The 21084-nt window shown below is 38.4% G+C and overlaps 3 protein-coding genes across 3 annotated transcripts; 1 reads left to right on the top strand and 2 right to left on the bottom strand.

The window, feature by feature from the left end:
- Positions 1 to 3995: 3995 nt before the first annotated feature.
- Positions 3996 to 4718, bottom strand: insl3 (insulin-like 3 (Leydig cell)). Its single transcript, XM_034137137.1, has 2 exons — positions 4526 to 4718; positions 3996 to 4198 (listed from the first exon to the last, which is right to left on the bottom strand). Exons 1-2 carry the CDS (start codon positions 4716 to 4718, stop codon positions 3996 to 3998), a joined length of 396 nt encoding a protein of 131 aa, XP_033993028.1.
- Positions 4719 to 9272: 4554 nt separating this feature from the next.
- si:rp71-39b20.4 (potassium voltage-gated channel subfamily V member 2) lies at positions 9273 to 13553 on the bottom strand. Its single transcript, XM_034137585.1, has 4 exons — positions 13015 to 13553; positions 12264 to 12897; positions 11278 to 11403; positions 9273 to 9602 (listed from the first exon to the last, which is right to left on the bottom strand). The coding sequence occupies exons 1-4, from the start codon at positions 13551 to 13553 to the stop codon at positions 9273 to 9275; spliced, it is 1629 nt and encodes a 542-aa protein (XP_033993476.1).
- A 1162-nt stretch (positions 13554 to 14715) lies between these two features.
- On the top strand, positions 14716 to 18950 carry rps28 (ribosomal protein S28). Its single transcript, XM_034137136.1, has 4 exons — positions 14716 to 14805; positions 15107 to 15154; positions 15898 to 16020; positions 18799 to 18950. Exons 1-3 carry the CDS (start codon positions 14767 to 14769, stop codon positions 16018 to 16020), a joined length of 210 nt encoding a protein of 69 aa, XP_033993027.1. The 5' UTR covers positions 14716 to 14766; the 3' UTR covers positions 18799 to 18950.
- The last annotated feature ends 2134 nt before the right edge of the window (positions 18951 to 21084 follow it).

The raw sequence follows: 21084 nt of genomic DNA, 5'->3' as shown, positions 1-21084 counted from the left end.
TTTCCTTTCTTCAGTTTAATTTTCACTGTTTATCAGGACTGAACTGTATTTTTTCTTGTTTCTAATTTACTTCATTTCATCTTTGTTGTTGTGTGAATTGCATTCATGTTAAGCAACTTAAAAAATTAGGAAAGCACTATATTAATGTAATGTATTATTCTTATTTTTATTGTTATTATAATTATTATTGACATTACTCTGTAGTGTTTACTATGAGGGATGCTACTTCAAAGTATCGCAGTGATACCTAGCAGAGTTAGGCTCCCTTTTCTTGGCAGACTCAAAAGCACAGATGTAGTTGTAACAACATTCATTTTTTCTTTGTTTGTATCAGGTGTGTCAACTAACTTATCCTTAAGAACAGATGTTGTTCTTATTGACATGTTATGCCGTTATCGTGCAATCAAACACCAATTTTTAGATGCATGATGGTGCGAACGCTCACACGTTTTAAATATCAGAAGTAGCTTCGATAAAGCTTTCACAAAAATATCTCCCTTCCTCTTTATTACTGGTGAAAACGATTAATACAAAATTATGAAAAAGTCTAATGCTGTCGCGTTTGAAATGTTATGTTTGACAAATAAACACATGGTGGCACCACCAGGTCAATGTACAGTAGCTGAAATCTTTACTTTTTTTGATGCAAATAAATTGGGACTCGCAAATGTTATTTTTTACATAAGCGAAGAGACTGATTACTGAACTCATGATAATGAACACACACAAATGAAAAAGTCAGTCATCATCTTTACTCCCACACCCAAAATACTACATGCACAAAAACATGGGCCCCACACGGGTTTCCTGGTCTTGCACACCCACACAGACACACAACTATGTCCTAAAATGGACACATGCAGAGAATGAAATCATGAATACACACACATTCACCAAAAATGGCATCTTTAGCCTTGACACTTTAGCTGTTGGAAAAAAAAACTGAGAGCCATTTCATTTGCATTCAAATTGACACCCACTGGTCCACAACACACACTCTCCTGACTGTGTGTGTGCTTGTAGTATTGTGTACTTTTCTTCATGCATGTGTGTGAGCAGTGTAGCAGATCTGCTGGCACTCAGTGAATGTGCTTTTCTGTCCTGCTGCTTTTCCTGCTCACTGAAACTAGACACAAAGAGATAGAAAGGCAGAAAAAAAGATAGCGGCTCTGATTTCATTTTCCATATTTGGTTTAGCAGCTTTCCTTTTCAGCTGTCAAAACAGCCACAAACAGGAGCCCATCAAAGGCCCCATGCCGCCTAGTGTTTGTCATCTCCTGTTGGCTCTGAGCAATGATGGGATGAGGCCTAGAAGTGTCCTCTGATCAGATTTCTCCTCTTGTCACAAGGAGATAAAGGATCACTTGAGGTGATTGAGCATTTTAAAATAATGAGCTTTGAGAGTCTGATCATTACAGCAGGTGGGGAACGTGGCAGTAATGACTGAACTTGATACTGTTACATTGACGCTGTAACACCCCCTGAGTTGGCAGAATGAACCAGTTCCTCACCAGATTCAGCTGTGAGCGGTAAGTGCTGCTGTCAAGAAGAAAAGCAGTGCAAGAAGTTCACCGCTTGAAATCAGATATCTGTCACTCTCTGCTGGTTAACCTCAGGCGCTGCACTCTGCCCTCTATGAAAAATGTATGTAGGATTTTTACATCACCTCAACTTTAATTTACTGGTTTGGTCGCATTATTTGGATTTTTTTTTAAACAGTTTGTTGTTGATTAAGAAGAATTTTCTCAACATAATTTATATTTTAAACAAAATAAAAAAATATATATATTTATTTATCAATAACTTCTTGTTGAAAACTTGATTCCCTTTATAACTCGACATGTTTGGCTCTCTATATGACACAATGAATTACCAGAAGTTGAAAGTGTATCAAGAGAACAATCTTTATTTTCCCTATACTTAGTAACACATAGTTATTTCCAGGAAACTTCCTTGATGATTTTAATTATTTCCTTTTTTTTTCTAATAATTCATTTTCTTAATGAATCTATCTGAGCATTTTCCAATCCTCTTAATAATGATGTTTAAAGATGATTTAAATGCGTAAATGTTTTCATTTTACAACATGCATCATCACAATTCGCTCAATGCCACAATCTTAAAAGGTGTCTTATACATTACATTACATTACATTGCATTTAGCTGACGCTTTTATCCAAAGCGACTTACAATAAGTGCATTCGACCAAGAAGATACAAACTTGAAGAAAACAGAATCATATAAGTACATCAGGTTTCATAGAGCCAAAACATTTCAAGTGCTACTCAACTGGCTTTATATAAGCCAGTCCTTTATTAGTATATAAGTGCTTTGTTAGTAATTTTATTGCTCGAAGTGGAGTCGAAAGAGATGAGTTTTCAGTCTGCGCCGGAAGATGTACTATCTATATCTATAAAATATATATATTTATGTCTACGAATGCAGAATCTTTTCCATGGCCAGCAGTTAAACGAAGCCAATAGTTATAAACTTTATCAGAGTGTTGTATTCTTAAGTATCTGCAATTTAAAAATTAAAATTAAACTTCCCTTGCAAACTAAATGATATGCTTACAGACTGATCTAAATGTATTATTCATCTTAGGGTGCTTTGTCTGATGACTCTGCAAATAAAACCAATTACACAAAAACCAATTGTACGCATAACGCAATCCCTCCCTTCCCCAAATAAAACCAATTAACCAATCAGTCACTGTAGGCTGATTTCATTTGCTCTTAGGCGTCATTTAGTGAGGGCTGCAGTAAAGAGGGGCAGATAATCAGCACCACATTTGATTATCCATTGAGGGAATTATAGACTCCTCGATGTGAGGAACTGGCCTCTTTACAGAGATTATTTCTGTTATTATGGAGCTGAATGGCTCAATCCGATTTAGCACTATCGGAGACAGCACCAGTGTTGTGAATGGCACTGACACTGACATTTAACTTATGTGTGCATGTTCCTCCATGTGTCTAAACTTACAATCTAGTTTAATTGACCCATTTGTTATTTCAAGGTTAATTTCTCTGCAGGTTTCATTATTTCAATCAACGATGGGAAAACATCAGTGTTACTTAGTGTAACTAACTGATTGGTGTATTGCTGGTTAGTTTAATCAATCAAGATGTGCAAGTGTTGACTGATATATCCAAAGAGTCAGAGACTGATGACAGAGGAAAAAGCCTTAAAGAGGACATATTATGCTCTTTTTCAGGTGTATATTTGTATTTTGGGCCTCTACTATGCATGTTTACATTCTTTAATGTTCTAAAATAGCTTTATTTTTATCATACTGCCTGGGCAGCTGCACCTCTTTTCACCCTCTGTCTGAAACCAGAGCTGTTGTGATTGGTCAACCGCTTAGAGATGTTCTGCCCCTTGGCAAATCACGTAAAATTTGTTGGAGCGCTAACCAATGGAAGCACTAGTGTTACGTAGTGATGTCACTATGTTACAGAAGTAAACAAAAAAGTCCAATGGAGGCGTTTCAGGCAGGGGGGGGAGTGTGTGGGTATGTTGAGCTGACATAGATATTTTGCTTCGCATTTAATTAGACAAAGTGGGGAACAAGTCATAAAAGATGGTGAGGAATCACAGAAATCAAAGAAACCCTTGTGAATTTTCATCAAAAGCTTTATTACAGTTCAAGGGTAGGAAATAAACTTATTCTACAATGATACACAGAATAAATCAAATAAACACAGAATAAACCATGATTTCAATTTCAAACACAGTTTTGTACATTAAACCATGTGAACAAAGTGATTCTATATTTTCCCCTGCATTACGGCATCGTAAATAATTAATTAAATATGACCAACTCTCTATAGTTAAGGATGTGTAGTATTTTCAAGGATGCTACATTATTGTTAAAATTGCAAAACCATCTTCTCGAGTATAAGACAAATCTGTTGAGGTTTCTTTCAACATTGCAGTACAGATCAGGACATTTTAAGACACCATTTTATTCTACAATGTAGACCTAACTACATTTAGCAAAACTGGATCAACTCCCTCATGCTGCAGCCCTTCTCACAGCAAATGTCAGATATTTTTGCGACAGCCCGTCTAACTCGAGGGGACAGGCGGTACAAGTGAGGAGCCAAGGTGAACACATCCTTTTCTCCATTGGACTCTGGCGATGTGTGGACCGTCTCCGTAGCCTGGTGCTCCTCTGCAGAGGCGTCCTGGTCCCCTGTGTCGAGGAAGGAAAACAAAAATCTGGGATTAAGAGAGAGCCCTCGAAATGTGTAGTCTTCTGCTTGAAACTTCTTGTGAAACTCAAAAGGAAACATATACACTGGTTTGGAGTTAACACAAACAAGAGATGTTGCCTGAATAGTGAATACAAATTATATTGTGCATCATATATTGCTTAAACAGAGGTCAGACATTCAAACAGTTAAATAAGAACAGTAGTGATCCTATGTTTAGCGCTCAAATCTTTCTCTAAGTGTTAAATATCTCATAACTACTACAGTATAGAATGATGCAACCGTTGTTTGAATATTTCATATAAAACACTTACATGTGTTTTGATGCTGCCCCAGATGTACGTACGAGATGCTTCTCCTCAGCCGAGAGTTACCACAGTGCGACACGGCCAGACGAATCAGGTCTCTCCCACACAACTGGATCCTCTCCTCTGCATGAACCACACACAGAGCAGCCACCAGCACCACCATCAGAGACACCAAACACTTAGCAGAAGACATTGTAAGACTGTTTCAGATCCTAGGGTGGTCAGTGGAGAAAGGAACCAAATGGACTGGTGGTTGAGAGGTGAGGATGGGATGTGCAGTGAGCAAGAAGGATGCACGCCGGTGATTTATGAGATGAATTTGAGGGGGCTTTTATAGTCAATGTGGTTTCAAAAATGCTGAGGCCACAGAATCTTCCAAAAAATGTATTTAGCCTTGGTGAAGGAAAAGTATGTCCTGATCTAGTGCTTAGCCTGAGAATGATGCAAAGTCTCCTCAAGGCTGAAACTCTCATTGAGATTAAAAACCTGTCCTGACAGGGTCAATCTTAAAAACATTGGGGTATCAGTCAGAGAAGTCCGAAAAATTAGCAAATTATTTTGGCCTTTGACACTCTTTGGAACCCAACACAGGTCTGAGTTTGGTCATTTTTAAGAATTGTAAAGAGGAAAAGTGAGATAGCTTATAAACCCTGTGCTTACAGATCCTAATGTTGTTTTAGGGTTTTTCATTTTCTTCCCCACTCTTTTTATGTCTGTAGCATTTACTTATATTAATTTGGAATTTCTGAAAAGTCCAAATTCATGTTATTGTGTTACCGTGAACTACTTGAATACGTGTTGCTTTTGCACCTTATCTTGACACATCTTGAGGGATGGAGCTAATTGGAACAGAGAGCGATGTGCGAAGTTATGTCAAGGATATTGACTATTCACACACATGGTCACCCCAGGACGTACTGTGGTTGCATAATCATGACGGAGATGACTGTTTCCCAGCATTGATGACAAATATGGAAGGTGGCAGTTTAACATCTTAAATGTACTTCTGTCTTGATTGCAATTATATCTCTTATTCTTTTCAAGGGTAAGCAGTGTTTGGTTTATTAGATAGCAGGATAAGGAATTGAAAATAACAATCTTACCTGTTTATTATTTTTGACTCACAGATTCCTAATGTGTATTTCCTGTAGAAGGTCTTAAAGTTTATTTCAGTTAAAAAGTTCAAATTGATATTTTTACAATATACAAACAATGGAGTAAATGACTCCATTATTTGTATACAAGAAGATTCGGAGACAGTTGCTTCCCGCGGGCAGTGAGACTGTTAAACAATTGAACTGTTGAAACAACTTCAAATCATTCATCTGCTACTCAGTAATATGTATCTAATATCTAATATATATCATTCCAATAACTTGTATATAGATTCGTACTGCACTATTCCACATCATCACTTTATTTTATAACTATTTTTCTTTTTGTATTGCTCTTGCTATCTGTATTGTTATTATGTTATTATGTTGCATTGTTGGAGAAGCCTGTGACATAAGATTTTCAACAACATAATTACTCTGTAGCTATGTCAGTTTGACAATAAAGAACCTTGAACCTTGAACCTTGACTATGTGTAAAAACCTTTCACTTCCAATCATTCCTACATAGCATTTTAGCTTTGATTGTTTTTGTTTTTAGGACTGTTCTGTCACCGCCATCATCAACCTTGATTAGCAGCAACAGTTGTTTACAGCTCTGATAAAAATGAGTGTTTGCTACCTGCCCAGCACCAAACAGCAGAAAGGGAACAATAGCAACTAGCTGGTAACACAGTGGATTATTTAGCAGCTAGATATTGCCCTCAGAAGTTTGTGGCGACTTAAATTTGCCCTAAAAAAAGTTAGCAGTGTTGCGTGCTGTGTGAACCACACCTCTAAGCTAAAACGTATTGCTTAAAGGTCCCCTATTATACTCTTTTTCAAAAATATACATATATATATTATAGGTCTCAGATATATACAAAAAACAGATATATACATATATCTGATATATATCAGATATATACATATATCTGATATATATCAGATACAAAAACCAAACAGATCATGCGTTGTAGCATGTCATATACCCCTCTGTTTCAGCACTGTTTCAAAAGTGCTGATTCTGTGTCTTTTGCTTTAAATGCAAATGAGCTGCCACTCCCCACGCCTCTCTGCAAAGTGTTTGGATTTTAAAAAACACAATTGGTGCTCTAGGAAGAGGTGGTTACCTTCGTTGGATATTGTCTAATTTTCGCCCAACCCCAAAAAACAGTTGTGACTTCAAAAGAGAGAGAATCTTTTTTCCTGAAACTTTCCGACTAATTTTCTTATCGCGGATGGGACACAAGTTTTTTTCAAAGACATGAAAAAGCATAATTTGCATAATAGAGGACCTTTTAGGTCATGTATACTGCTCTAAGTTCATTCAAAGTGATATGCTTGTGTACGAGGTATAGTCACACTTTTTCTGGTATGACAAAGATGATATATGAATTATAACTTTTTACAAGCTACATAATAATATGTATTATGAAATACATATCATAAATGAACACTCTTTGGCCAGCTTTTGTTTGCACTTTCTGACTAAAGTTCATACAGTAACATATTTTAAAGCACTAAAGCTGTCAAAAAACACAGAAACTGGACATAGATATTTTCCTTCAGCAATTATTTTTGTAGATACAGAAAACTCGGGAAAATAGCTATATTAATCTGATGATTTTCACATCATCTCATTGAACATACATCTTATAAACTTCTCATAAATATGCAGAAATGGTGTTTCATATGGGAGAAGTCGGGAGCTAATACTTTACAGGGCTCTGCTTTTCTAAATCAAATGCAACCAGTGCATGTGCTGGGTGTTTTGCCATGAGTGGAGGAACCTCTTCAGTTGAAAAAGGTGTGTAAATCTACATAAACATATGTTCAAGAGTAAACTGTAATCGTGGTCTATTGCATTTAGTGAATAATCAATACAATATAAATGTGCTTCATAGCTCTCTGGTCTTCAGAGAACTGCTGCCCAGGACAGGAATCTCATTATTGGTCTTAGCCAAGCAAAGCCGGCAGGTCACGGCTTGAACGCAGGACAGGGTCATGCTTGATCCTCACACCTCCGGTCAAGAGAGTTTAGCTCTCCCTCCCTGTTGTTATCAAGCCAAATAATGACATGTTGAATGACTTTAATACAGTAATTGACAATGCCCATGTAGCCCAAAAAGTAGTTTTTCCTTCTTTATCAAATGTTACTTCCATCCTTCCTGAAAGCAGCTCATAATCTGTCCAAACCTACATGAATAGATATCTACATACACATGCATAATCTGTAGGCAATAGGACAAGATTTTGGTATTGGAAGTTTTCTGGTTTCCACTTGCAGTCCAATTAGTATTGACCCAATAAGTGTTAGCAGGCTGCTTGAAAGTTGGAAAACAGTCTGTTTAAAAAGCTCAATAAGCAAAATGCATTGACTGAAATGCAATCTTGGAACCCATCAGATATCGTCTGATAAGATTTAGCTTTTTATTTATTTGCCCCATCTTAAAGGTAGGGTAGGTAAGAATGGAGAAACCAGCTCGAGTGCGCTAGAATTTGAAACGACGCAGCCGAAAAAAATCTGCCCCTTCCTTCAGACTTCCTTACAGAGCCCCTCCCACACACGAACGCGCACATGACCAATGAGGGCACGAGATAAGTTTGTGCACGAGATGAAAGGCTGACAGGCAGGTAGGCCATCCAGTTATTTTAGCCGGGCCGGCTAAAATAATTAGTCGTGCTTTTTACAGCGCCACGGCTTCCACAGATGACATTTTTTTTTAATGTATTTATTGTCAAAGCATTTCATGTATTCATTGCTATCGGGATGTTAAGAGCATTCTATGGAATATAACAAAAAGTGTTTCTGAAGTGAATGACCTACCCCACCTTTAAACCGGTTCCGAAATTGGTGCACACCTGATCCGATTATCTGTGCCATCAAAATAGTCACAGCACATGACTTCTGCCGTTGTCTGACTGGGCAGGAGGCCTAAGCGCAAATCCTGGTAATCCTTGACAAAAAAAAAATTACACTATTGCACGTGTTTGTTCCTGTGATAGACCCTGGTTCACCTCTCCTCCCCTCACAACATCAAGAGCACGCTGACTAGACAGAGAAATAAATGCTTTATTTGTCAATAATATCATGATGATGCATTCACAGAAATCTGTGAGGTTTTATTGCTTGTACATTTGTATTTTCTTAGACTAGAAAAGTAGAAGGCAATGACTACAATGCTAAAACTGGCTGGTATTTAAATCAAGGCTATACTGCAGTTGTGTGGAAAATCAAGAATGTCAAGAGACTATAGCTGTTTAAAATAGACCATGTATAGCACTTCCTGTTAAATTGATTAAAGTATGACATTGCTTCTTAATAATGTTATTCCTTGATCTCCTCCTTGTGTCCACCATCTATTTCAGTTAAGCTGGAATTAGTAGCAGTCGAGTACTATTCCTGGAAGCCGACAACAAGCTGTCCAGCAGGAGCATCTTGTCTATTTGACAGAGGAGTCATCGGCCATAGCGTGCAAACAGTACCTACTGCAAAGCTGAAGCTTAAAGCTTATCTCAACTTGCCACCGCCTCCATTGCCCCCTCCCCTGGATTGTCTTAAATCACGTAGGCTGTAAGTTGGGAGGCAGACACTGTCTCACGATTTCCCCACCCATTGGTGATAAGGCCTTTCAGAATGCGCAATGTTTAAACTATTGGGCAGCTAAATCCTCACTCTCGTGGACAGTTTGCCTTCCAATGGGCCGATAGTGAATCTCGTCGTCAGACTCCTCCAGCTGGGGTTCGAAGCAGTTGTCAAACTTGCGCCTCAGACGTTTCTTGAGCTGGAATGAGCGCACAGTGTTTGAATATGTGTATTCTTGTTCCTTCAGTTTAGCGTAATAGTCTGAGAACTTGTTGAACAGGATGGAGATGGGCATGCCGTTGAGGATGATGCCAAAAGAGATGCATCCAAACGCCACACAGCGGCCCAGATAGGAGATAGGGACCACATCCCCATAGCCCACAGTAGAGATGCTCACCTGTAGGAAAAGAGTAAAGTGAGTCAGCATACATGCAGCACTATTTGAAATAAGAAAATGCAAGAGCAAGGGGCAGGATCCCCATGCTCAATACTCCTGTGCCTCTGTTTTGATTATTTTTTTGAAAATGATAACTTAAGACCTTTAGATCATGGTGGAAGAATGTAAAATTGGGATTTCCCTTTTTACCCCCAAAGAGCAAATGCTCATCCTCATCGTGCCTTTCAGTCTATCCTAAAATGCCCTTTGGCCTTGGAGAGTGCAATAATTAAAATGTTTCTTGTACTGATCAGTTGATGTGTTGCTAAGATGAGAGTTAAGAGGATCAAATAAACATCCACAAATTCTCTTCAACACTTTCCGTCTCTCGAATGCAATCACTGTGTCTAGCCACAAACAAGATGCATTACACCGTATTAGAAGGGATTAGACACATATCAGTAACAGCTGCCACCAGATGAATAAAACCCAAATGACCCTAAATGACAGTGCATGAAATTGGAAATAGAATCATAATGAAAAATACGCCGGTAAAAAGTGCCTGCAGAAAACGGCTTAGCAAGTAGTCAGTTTAGCTTCGGTTGCTATGCTAACATCACCCATGTTATACCAGAGAAACTTTCATAACAGCGTTGTGATGCCAAACAGCGTCAATTCAGACTGACACACATTCACTTAAGGGGAACTGGGGATATGTATCAGCTGCTTGTGTGACAGTCAGACAGTGAATACTTTAGAGCCGTGTGAGCTAACCCGGAGCTAACGGGAGAATAAACTCCCGTGGAAGAGCAGCCAGCACTGCAGCGGTCGGTAAATGCCGCTGAAACACATTAATAAACAATGAACCACGGCACTCTGGAGAAAAGTATAAGGTTGGAGAAGTCGTTATTTAATTTAATCTGGCTTCGTATGATTAAAAGCAACACGATCATCGACCCGACGCAGTCCCCGGCCCGTTGTTGTTGTGAGGTGAGCTCCGTTGGGGAGAAAATCAGCGACGTAAACTGTGACGTCATGACGCAGCAGCGGCAGCACCAGTCGGGCTCTGAGCGGTGTGAAAAGAGCCGGCGCTAAACCGAAGAACCGGTTCTGAACCAGAAAAGCTCTAGCACGGAGCTAGAAGGGGAAAAGCCTTGGTGTGAAAGGGGTACATGGGGCAGAGTGTTCCAGAGCCTAGGGCCAGCTGCTGCGAAGGCTCGGTGCCCTCGGGTTTGGAGCCTGGTCTTGGGCACTATCAGCAGCAGCTGGACAGCAGACCTTAAAGCTCTGGCTGGGGTGTAGCGCTGGAGGAGTTCAGCTATATAGGCCGGAGCCAGACCATTTAGTGCTTTAAAAACAAATAAAGCTAAGAAGATTAGAGTTACCATTAGTTGGTCCCATCTTCTAAATGCTTAGTACCTTTAGTTGTTCCATACAAATAATAGTGATTCACATGCTACCTGGTACCATATAAACATGTTGTTTCATGACGTGTCCGCCAAGGTCAAGGAAAATGGTAAGAAAGGGGAAAAATAACTGACTTTACACTATTTACTTTACTATTTGGATGCAGCTAAGATTGTATGATACAAATGTTTTTCAGCAAAAATAGAGTTCTACCTCTAGTCAAGGTCAAGAAAATAAACCAAGAACCAGAGTTTAGGATGATTTGGACGTTGACGTTTATTCCACTCACCGCTGCCCACCACCAGGCGTCTGGTATGCTGGTGAACGGTGTTCCAGGCTGATCGATCTCCACAGAGTGCATCAGAGCAGAGAAGGTGAAGATGCCCATGGCGATGAACAGAAACAGACAGCACACCTACATAGTGACAGAAAAGTACATGTAAACAGCTGTGCCCAATCATGTTTGGAGATCTATTCATAAATGTAAGACAACCAGCAAGTCACATGACAATTTTAAGCTCTATTATGACTGAACTAAAATACCTAAATATTGTACATGAACTACTACAAAATGGTCACGCAGATCTTTTTTTAAATGAATAGCAACATTTTCAGTTTCAGTTTGCCAAGAACACCTTAAAACGTAATTACTTTTTACCACCTCGACTTAAAAACAACAAAGCCTTTACTGTGCTTCTTCTCTTTTAAAAATGGCTAAGGTTTACATAACTCTTCGTGGGTCCTGAGTTATCAAGTTGCCAGGATAAACAGTACACATTCATCAATGGATTTTGGGGGGATTTAGGCGGCAGGGAACATAAGCTCAAAATATTTGAATGTTATGATCATACAAAGCTGTATAAAGTTGATACAGTGACTTGTTAGCTTAATGATGAAGAAGCAACATTAGCATCTGCTTTTGGCTTTGTTATGGTCTCTGCGCACTCTTGAGGGAAATATCTGCTTTTTAGCTGCTTAATGCACCACTTTGTTTACTAGCTAACAGTAAACTTTGTCTCTTGGCAGTTAAGAGCTTGGCAGGAAGTGGCAGGCGTGAAAACAAAAATCATGAGTTGAAAGACCCTAAAGGGTGTAATCGTTCTGTGTCAGGCTCATTAATATGAGTAGTTTTACTTTTATTTCAAATAAATTATTATAGCCTTAACTTCGTATGTGAGTTAGCTGGGATCCATTGTTTTATTTGTGCATGTCCCCTCAATAAAAAAGTATTTTTGTGTTTCTCATATATTTGCCTTGTGTGATACTCCTCCATACCTGCTCAGAGCACTGTCGGATGGTAAAGCCAAAAGCCCTCATGCCTGTTGAGTGACGAGCAAGCTTCAAAATACGAAAGATGCGCATCAACTTGACCACCTTGAGCACCTTGCTGATTTTGCTGACCCTCGCCATGGCCTTCAAATCCTCTTTTGCACCAATGTCTTCTGAGTCCATTACAAATGTCTCAAACATGATCTGGAGGAAGTAGGGCATTACAGCGACCACGTCAACAAAGTTCAGGGCACTCTTCAGAAAATGCTTGATGTTGGATGTGGTGAGTAAACGCAAGAAGTACTCCAAGGTGAAGAAAAGGATGGAAGATATCTCTACCCACTCCATGTAGGTTTTGTCTCCAATTTTGTACTGCCTCAGTTCATTTACTGTGTTCATTGTCATGGCAACAATGGAGATGAGCACAAAGAGACTGGAAAACACGGCAAATGCTTTTGCTGACAGTGAGGAGTAAGGATCCTCCATCAAGTCCCAGAGGATCTTTCTTAAGCCTCCGAGAAACATCTTCTTGTATCCCTCGCCATCTTGGTGAGGCTTAATCTCATCGATCAACTCCTGGTTCACCTTCAGTTGGTCTCTGATGTCGTCTATTTTCTCCTCAAAATGAATGCGGCAGCACCTGGGAAGAACAAAATGTATTGTCTATTTTGAAGAGAAACGTACGCTTAAATTACACAAAAAGCAACAGACCAACCTCTACTTTACACATAGTAAATATTCAGTATCTACTGCATACCTTGGAGTGTCCTTCAGTTTTAACCCCCAGAATGACATCTCTTGTTCAAAGTTGACAGGGCAGAGACTATCCATCACCCACAGGACATTACTGCAGTAGAAGTGGAAGATGTAGTGGAAAAACATGGGGTCCCTGTCGAAAAAGAACTCGTTGTTCTGAACGTTGTAATCGTCACAGAGCGTCAGACGTTTGACCGGATCTTTACAGAGGACAAGGACTCCAATCCTGGTTTTTGGGTGTTTGAGGATCAAATGCGTCGGAATGTGAAATACCTTTCCGCCTACATTAAGGTTGACAATGTTTGATTTCCTAGGATTTTTCGCAGGTTTTTTCTGATCTTTTCCTGTCTTTTTTTTCTCATCAGGTGCATCAAGGTTTTCCATAGATGTCCATGGTTTTATAGAGCTGTCCTGTGAAAAGGGGAACTCACAATCCTGGTCTTCAATGCTGTGTGAGAAACTCACTTCCCGTTTTATGGTTGCAAAAAGACTCGAGCGACGCTTTTTCAGCACTTTTATATTGGGCTTTAAAGCCTCCATTGTGACAGATCCTCAAAAAACAAAACAAACAAACAACGGTTTTGTGTCAATCAAGTCAGTGAAAAACAATAAGTATTCAAAGACATCTCCATTAAGGCTTAATATCGTCCTCTGAAAAAAATGCTTTCAGGTTGAAATAAATGTGAAGAAAGAGCGACCGTGCTTGTCTCTCAGTGTCCAAGAAGATCAACAGCATGAGTGAGGGATTCAGCCTCTTTACTGATTCTCTAATCCTATTGCTGTTCTTTCTGTCCAAACGCAAGTTAAAAATACTGTTCACGAGGATTAGTGTTGTGATTTAAGGCTTTGAGTTCTGAGAGAGGCGGAGAGAGTGCTGTGATCACAGTGTTGTAAAGCTAACAATGCTACGAAGAGGCTTTAGCACAGGGAATTCATTTTAATGCTGCAGTTATATTACACTGGCTATAGTGTACAGCTACAAATAACAGTCAAAATAAGCCAGAGTTTGTATTTCAATTAAAGTCACAGAATAAATAAATGGTATAAATGTTACACTCATCATGTTAGGAAATATATTTTTGTTATAAATAATATAATTCCTGTTTGGCATTGGAGCATTCATTTTAAATGGATATTTACATTAGTTTCTCAGAACATAGTCAAGCATAGTCAAAGTTAAATCACATTTTGATTAAACGAAACAAAATTACAGTGTATAGAATAAAACTATGATTAAGTTTAACTATGCACTCTAATAATTAGAATATCCTTAAAAAATAAATAGGCCTATGTGTTTGATGCTGCAATAGAGAAAGGGAAAATATGTGTAGTCTCTGAACAAATACAATAAAAAAAACAGGCAATAATTAACAACGGCATGAATATTAAAAATACGGTTGACCTTATAGAGACATTCCATATTAAATTTCAATCAAATAAAAAGTTAAAATAAGTGCTATTGGAGAAAAGATTACAATACAAGGATGAATGGTATAGCCCTGGATTCCACCCATGAAAGTGTGTGAATGGTGTTGGCCATTCCCCGGAAAAGGAAGTGGGCATCTTAAATACTATTTCAATTATTTAAAAAGAATATCGCGTGTTATTTATACATTTATTTTTGATATATGATTGTTTTAATTTGATAACATATTAAACAAAATTGGGACGTAAAAAAAACAAACAAGAATTACATTTACTATATATCACTGCCGCGCACCAAGTGACATCCTTTCCGGTCTAACCTGACAACATGGACGCCAGCCGCGTGCAGCCGATCAAGCTCGCTAGAGTAAGAAAATGCATAATAAGGCGAAAATAATCATATCCGAACGGATAGAGGGCTACAGTAACGAATAATGTAATATACGGTCCTAGAATATTGAAGCTAAAACTACTTTAGAACATAGTTTAGCGGAGGCACACGGCGCTCATGCCTCCAACATGGAGGCCTGTCCATGCTACAGCCTGCCCGCTAGTTCACTGTTAGCCTGTTGTAGACTGTTCGATACTGTTTCGAGTTCACACAAGAAAACAAGCTTAATTTAACATATCGTATCTACATTATAACTTGTGTGTTTTTTTTTTAACAGGTCACCAAGGTGCTCGGAAGAACTGGTTCCCAGGGACAATGTACACAGGTATGCTAACGGCTAGCATTTTACCCATTTAATACAGGGCTTGTCTCTGATCGCGTCTTTTGTTTAGCGAAAGCCTTCATAATTATATTTTAAAAACGCAGTACATCCCCAATTCTACGTAAGGGCTTGCATTTTAGTCACAAGCTGAGGTGGAAAAAGTACTCATCTTTTACTTGAGTAAAAGAGTGAAGGAATACTCTGTTACAAGTCCTGCTATCAAAAGGTACTCAAGGAAAAGTATTGGCATAAAATATACGCAAAATACGTACTTATTATAAGTACTCATTATGCAGATTGGCCCATTTCCGAATAAGTTATAACATTTGGTTTTATTATAAATATTGATGTATTTAAGTGTTATCAAAACTGTAAAAGGTGCAGCTAGTTTGAATGACTTTGTATAATGCAGGGTAGCTAGAATTTACTTCAGGTGTAACTTAAGTATTTTAAGGGTTGATTATATATCACACTATTAATCCAAATCTTCTTGGTAACTAAAGGTATTAAACACATGTAGGATAGTAAAAGTATGTTGCATAGTTCAATTTCCCCTGGGGATCAATAAAGTATATTTTGTCATGATACACCATTACATTTGAACATTCAACAAGCTTCTGTGTATTTACTAAAATGGCAATATATAGATAATGGTAATACCTGTGTAGAACACTAACTTCTTACTAGGATGTGTAGCTGTACATCTCTTTCTAATTGTAATCATGTCTCTTCATCTGAACACACAGGTCCGCGTTGAGTTCATGGACGACAGCAACCGCTCCATCATCAGGAACGTGAAGGGCCCCGTCAGAGAGGGAGATGTGCTGACACTTCTGGAGTCTGAAAGAGAAGCCAGGAGGCTGCGATAGGTGAGGGGGAATAAACCCAGTCAGTCGTGTCTGTTAGGAGCGTTCACTAGTAGGTGTTGGAGTACATCAAGCTAACTTTGTGCATTAGAGAACTATTTTAAAAACATTGGCTTGGGCTGCTATTTTGAAATGGGCACGTGTATAATTTAATACAATAAAGTGAGTGTAAAAAATATTTAGATACATCTTGTCTCGTTAAAAAATAGCTTGTGCAACCAGAAATAATCTCTGCTCGAGCACAATGTTCAGCAAGTTAATATTGGAATCCTGCAACAAGTGTTGACCCAAAAAAAAAGGCTTATTAAGCACGAGGGCCCCCCCAATCGGTGCTCGTGAAAGTTTTTTTCCGAGACTGTGTCTCGGGGCTTCTTAACATTTAAAAACCTATTAATGTGTCATACCAGATTAACGGGAAGAATCTCAGCTAACTGACGATACGAACCATTTTTACCAAAACACAAGTCTCATAAGAAGCGTTTAAATGACCCCTGAGCGAAAAAAAGCTAACTGACTTGGCACAGAACTCAAGATATAGATACCCTTATTACTTATCGTAACTTCACATACAGGATATCCGATTAAAGCTGAGACTCCACAGATTATATAGGTATAGTCAGGGGTGCACACAACTTTCTCAGTGAGGTACTCAGATGAGTACCTGGAGTCAGTGTTTGGTACTCCAACTTCTGGCGATTGTCAACGGGGGAAGGGGGGGGGTGACAGTGGAGTACAGCGCTTCGCGATTGTTAACGGGGGGGGGGGGGTGGAGTACAGCGCTTCGTGACCGCGGGGCGTGTGAACGTTGTCATCAGCTGTTTTAGCGCAGGGCTGCTGTACAGACCGACGTTAACAGCAGCCCTGTCTGTGCACACGGAGACCAACTCTGTCGTCCGGTGATCTAACCGCCTTCTGGAAATTTAGCTTCACAAGAACGTCGGTACGCAAATGCGCTTTGTGACACAAGTGACGGTACGCATTTCAGATTGTTGCCGCGCATGCGTACCTGCGTACCAGTTATGTGCACCCCTGGGTATAGTATCATCACTGAGCGATCAGAACTCGCGACAGGGGAAGCAAACACAAGACAACATAACACGTAGCATTACGGCGCAAAAACGGGACATCGTCTCACCTTAGCTGTTATTCTGATCAAAAGTCGTGTTCAATGGCATTAAAACAAGAAAAAACGCGGCTGAAGGTTAATCCATAGGTTAATAATGTGTCTGTCTCTTTGAAAAAAATATTGATAATCCATAATTCAATTTTTATGCAAAAATCGGAGAGAAAAAATGTGCTGCTAATGGTAGCCACCAGAGGTTAGCGCAGCTTCCGGTTTTTCTACTTGTCACTCTCACTCCTTATTTGGTAAGCTGTGTGTGTATGTGGAACTTTCCCTCGATTCCATTGGCTCTGACGGTTAAAAAGAGATGTCAATCATCCAAATCGAGCAAGGGGGGCCAGAGATATGGAAAATCCACCCAAATGACCCCAGAAGTGTTTTTTTTTTTTGCTAAATCTCTCTAAAAAGGTCAAATGTCACTTGTTTTGCATCAATCTTGATACAGGGTACTTATTATATGTTGTACTTTGGATTCCTAAAGCGTTTAGTCTACTAACCCATCATCCAAGGGTGGTTTTCACTATTAAGTAAAAAATAATTTTTGGACGGACACTATAATTTACAGTTTTTTTTACTACGTTCTGAATTTTCTTTAAAATAAAAAACATCTATATTGATTCTGACTTTTCTACATCCAACTCACAGGTTTATCATTACTTTGAGAAAAAAGATTATTAATTTAACCCTTTTAGAAGGGAAGATATGGTCATTTGTTCTGGGAATGTCATTTTCGAGCCTGAGACCTGAAAAACAGGCTCAGGGTTTAACAGGTTAAACGGTGTTCCTATGTCATGTCCTCTGTATGTATGTCAGACCACATGTTATTAAAACATATTAAAATACAGTCAAATATAAAAACACTATAGTCTCTCTTTATGAAATGACCGTAGAATTGAATCTAGAGCTCTTTGACACTCGGTAACAGAAACACAGACAGAAACGCTAAGCTTCTCAAATGGAGGATTATGCCAGTGTTATGTAACAGATTCATATTTATCTTAGTAAACCTAGTGATGAATGGTTGTACCACTCGTATTGTAAGCTTGTCATGACTGCACTTGGTTTACTCTTCGTGGACTTATTTCCTCCTGAATCACCAGACGAGTGAAGGAGACAGGTGGCTGAGTCGAATACGTAGCACTGTCTATTAGGGCTGTGCGATTAACAAATACAAATAATAATTTGAACAGTATCTTTTTAACTGTTGATTACCCTGAACGTATAATTCAACTGAAAAAACAATACAAAAATAAATGATACATTTATATTTAAATAAATAATATCAAAATAATAAATACCAATAAACAAGATCAACAAATATTTTGGAGCGCACTTCCACAAGCTACTAAACATATATTAATATGATAAATTAAAATAAATTAGATCAAATATGTTGCAGTGCACTGTCACAACCTAGCAAAGCAAAATAATCGTTTTTTTCGATTATGTTGTTTTAGTAATTGTGGCAGGCCAAAATCGTAATTGCGATTAAAATACGATTTAATTGCACAGCCCTACTGTCTATTCACAAATGATATTTAGCAATCCGTTACCTGAACTAAAGACCCTGCTGTTTTATACAGAAAAATGTTGTTTTTATTATGCTGGTTGAGTTTGAGGTGGTGTGTTGACCTTTTTCAATTTGTTTCTCTTTGCAGTGCCCCTGAGCTGTGAGATGCGAGACCAATACAGTTGACATGGCCTTCGATATCACTTGTTCAGATGCTATGAAATAAATTTGGTTATTAAGATGACAGTTGGTGTTCTGTTTTTACTTTGTTCATAGTAAATAAAAACTGTTTTCATAATATTATCATTACATTTGCATGACTTTTTTCTCATGGTTGTGTCCAAGCTTAAGGCATATTAGTGATTATTTCACACCAGTGTGTAAATCCACTGCAGAATTATCATTCATTTACATCAGTGACGACATCTTATTTAAATAAATATGTTAACGTGGTACAAAATTTGTTTAGAATGTGGGAGAGGATTTACTTCATGAAGTTGAGATTTTTATCCTTTTTGAAATGATCAAAGATCTAGATACTCAAGGTTTCAAGGCTTTGAAGGCTGCATCGTGTATAGCTACGATGCAGTTATGAAAATGTTAGGTCACAGGCTCCTCAAACAGTGCAACACAAACAGATAAAATAGAATATGATAAACTGTGCAGAATAGTCTATATACAGTAATTGGAATATTGATATGTGAGTTGCAAACTGATGTATCTTCTTTCAAAAGTTCAGGTGTTTAACATTCCTATGGCCTGTGGGATGAAACTGTCCCATTTCAATTGAATGCAAAGGTATATTCATGCTTTACTGCAACTATATTTAGTTTTTAAGATAAAAGTCACTTTGCATAATTGGGTAATATAAAACGACTATATAATTGGCTACTTTGCAATGTAGGTAGAGTAATACACGATAGCCTCACTTTTACTTACTGCCACAAAAAAGGATATTGTTTTCTTACAAGCATGGGAAGCTTGCAATTTTTTTGTTGAGCTATTTTAATATCAGCCCATCCGCTTCAGTGTAGTGAGTTTGTCTAATATTCTTGAAGACTTTCACAGATGCAATGTCTTAATTTGGTTCACTGGGCCTATATCATGAAAAAAGGTTATGTATATTACATTCTGTCCAACAGAGGGCAGCATCACTCCTAGTTGTTTGGGGAGTTTAAATTAATTTCACTGATCAGAAAACAAATACAAGCTTTCATCCCAGAGTCTTGTCTTGAAGGATGAGTTGTTTTAAAACAAGCCTCTTGGCAAACTACCCACTTTAAGAACCTATTCCCAGCCCGCTTCCCCTGACTTTAACTTGTTCTACACTTGTGGATAATAACAAGTGCAATGACTGAACGGAAAATCACGGCTGATGCCAATTAGAGTTGCTTTCCACATTGGGTGTGCCAAGACTTTGTCTGAAACCACTTATCTGTTGGCTGCAAGGATTCATGGCGTCGTCAAGGCATATTCTCACGCGCCTAAATTGCTTTTTCAAGGTGTTGATTATAACCAAGCTGTATCAAAGCTTATTTAATGTGAATCAAGTGTTGTCAATGTGCAGAAATCCTTCCTGCATTGTAAGAACAAATCCTGATGATTGAATACAGATCAGTTTACTGGCAATCTTGGTAGGTTTTGAAATGTTATTGAGAAATTTCAAATGAGTCCCACCCTATTTCACGCGGTTTTATTTATCCTGTGTCTTCTGGATCAACTTTTGCTTCTTACAATACAATCTATGAAGCCAGATTTAATAATATTAGCAAATGCTCATGCTAGTGCTAATGGGGATGCTAATACAAATAATGATCTGATGCTGAATAGCTTGACTCACTGCTCAGTTTTAAAATAACTTAAAGCCAATTACCTTTTACAATGCATGATCTTGGATAAATGTTTCCAACCCATTTTTATATATTAAAGATTTTGGTTGACAGGCTTGCTTTTCCAGCAAGAAGGTATTTGGGTGAACTCCAGTTTGAGGTTTATGAAGGAGTCAAGTGTTTGAACAGGAAAGCAGTTTGATGTATGTGTTGGGCTTTGGCTGCAGAATGTATTCTGTATGTTAAATGTCCTTATACTTTCCGTCTCAGTTTGACCTGCTTTGCACAGAGCTTTGAATGGTGGCAGTGGAGAAAAATGACTTTATTTTACTTGTAAAATCAACAGTGTATGTGATGTGAAAGCAGTGTATTTACCAGGCACAGTGGTACTATACCATACTGCTTTGACAGGTATATAAACAGTGCATTGATTTAGCATTTCATATTTGTTAAATAAATAAAACACTCACCATATTAAAAACACACTACAACTTTTCCCACTGTTTTGTTTACACCACACAGCTTTTGACAGTTGCTTGTTTTTCTTATGGCTTTGGCTTGCAAGCAGTGTGACCTTTCAACAAGTTAAAACACACAGTAAATCA

Source organism: Trematomus bernacchii, unplaced genomic scaffold, assembly GCF_902827165.1.
Source record: "Trematomus bernacchii unplaced genomic scaffold, fTreBer1.1, whole genome shotgun sequence".
NCBI classification, from domain to species: Eukaryota; Metazoa; Chordata; class Actinopteri; order Perciformes; family Nototheniidae; genus Trematomus; species Trematomus bernacchii.
This window is presented reverse-complemented; position numbering and strand designations above follow the sequence as displayed.

What these genes read in the sequence shown, in the direction of transcription:
- insl3 (XM_034137137.1), bottom strand. Translation starts at nt 4,718, where the DNA reads ATGTCTTCTGCTAAGTGTTTGGTGTCTCTGATGGTGGTGCTGGTGGCT. An exon ending in GCATCAAAACACATGTAAGT is followed by an intron (nt 4,199 to 4,525) that starts GTTTTATATGAA and finishes TCCTCGACACAG; the next exon opens with GGGACCAGGACGCCTCTGCA.
- si:rp71-39b20.4 (XM_034137585.1), bottom strand. Translation starts at nt 13,553, where the DNA reads ATGGAGGCTTTAAAGCCCAATATAAAAGTGCTGAAAAAGCGTCGCTCG. An exon ending in TCCGACAGTGCTCTGAGCAG is followed by an intron (nt 11,404 to 12,263) that starts GTATGGAGGAGT and finishes GTCACTATGTAG; the next exon opens with GTGTGCTGTCTGTTTCTGTT. An exon ending in ACGCCTGGTGGTGGGCAGCG is followed by an intron (nt 9,603 to 11,277) that starts GTGAGTGGAATA and finishes CTTTTCCTACAG; the next exon opens with GTGAGCATCTCTACTGTGGG.
- rps28 (XM_034137136.1), top strand. Translation starts at nt 14,767, where the DNA reads ATGGACGCCAGCCGCGTGCAGCCGATCAAGCTCGCTAGA. An exon ending in AGCCGATCAAGCTCGCTAGA is followed by an intron (nt 14,806 to 15,106) that starts GTAAGAAAATGC and finishes TTTTTTTAACAG; the next exon opens with GTCACCAAGGTGCTCGGAAG. An exon ending in CCCAGGGACAATGTACACAG is followed by an intron (nt 15,155 to 15,897) that starts GTATGCTAACGG and finishes CTGAACACACAG; the next exon opens with GTCCGCGTTGAGTTCATGGA.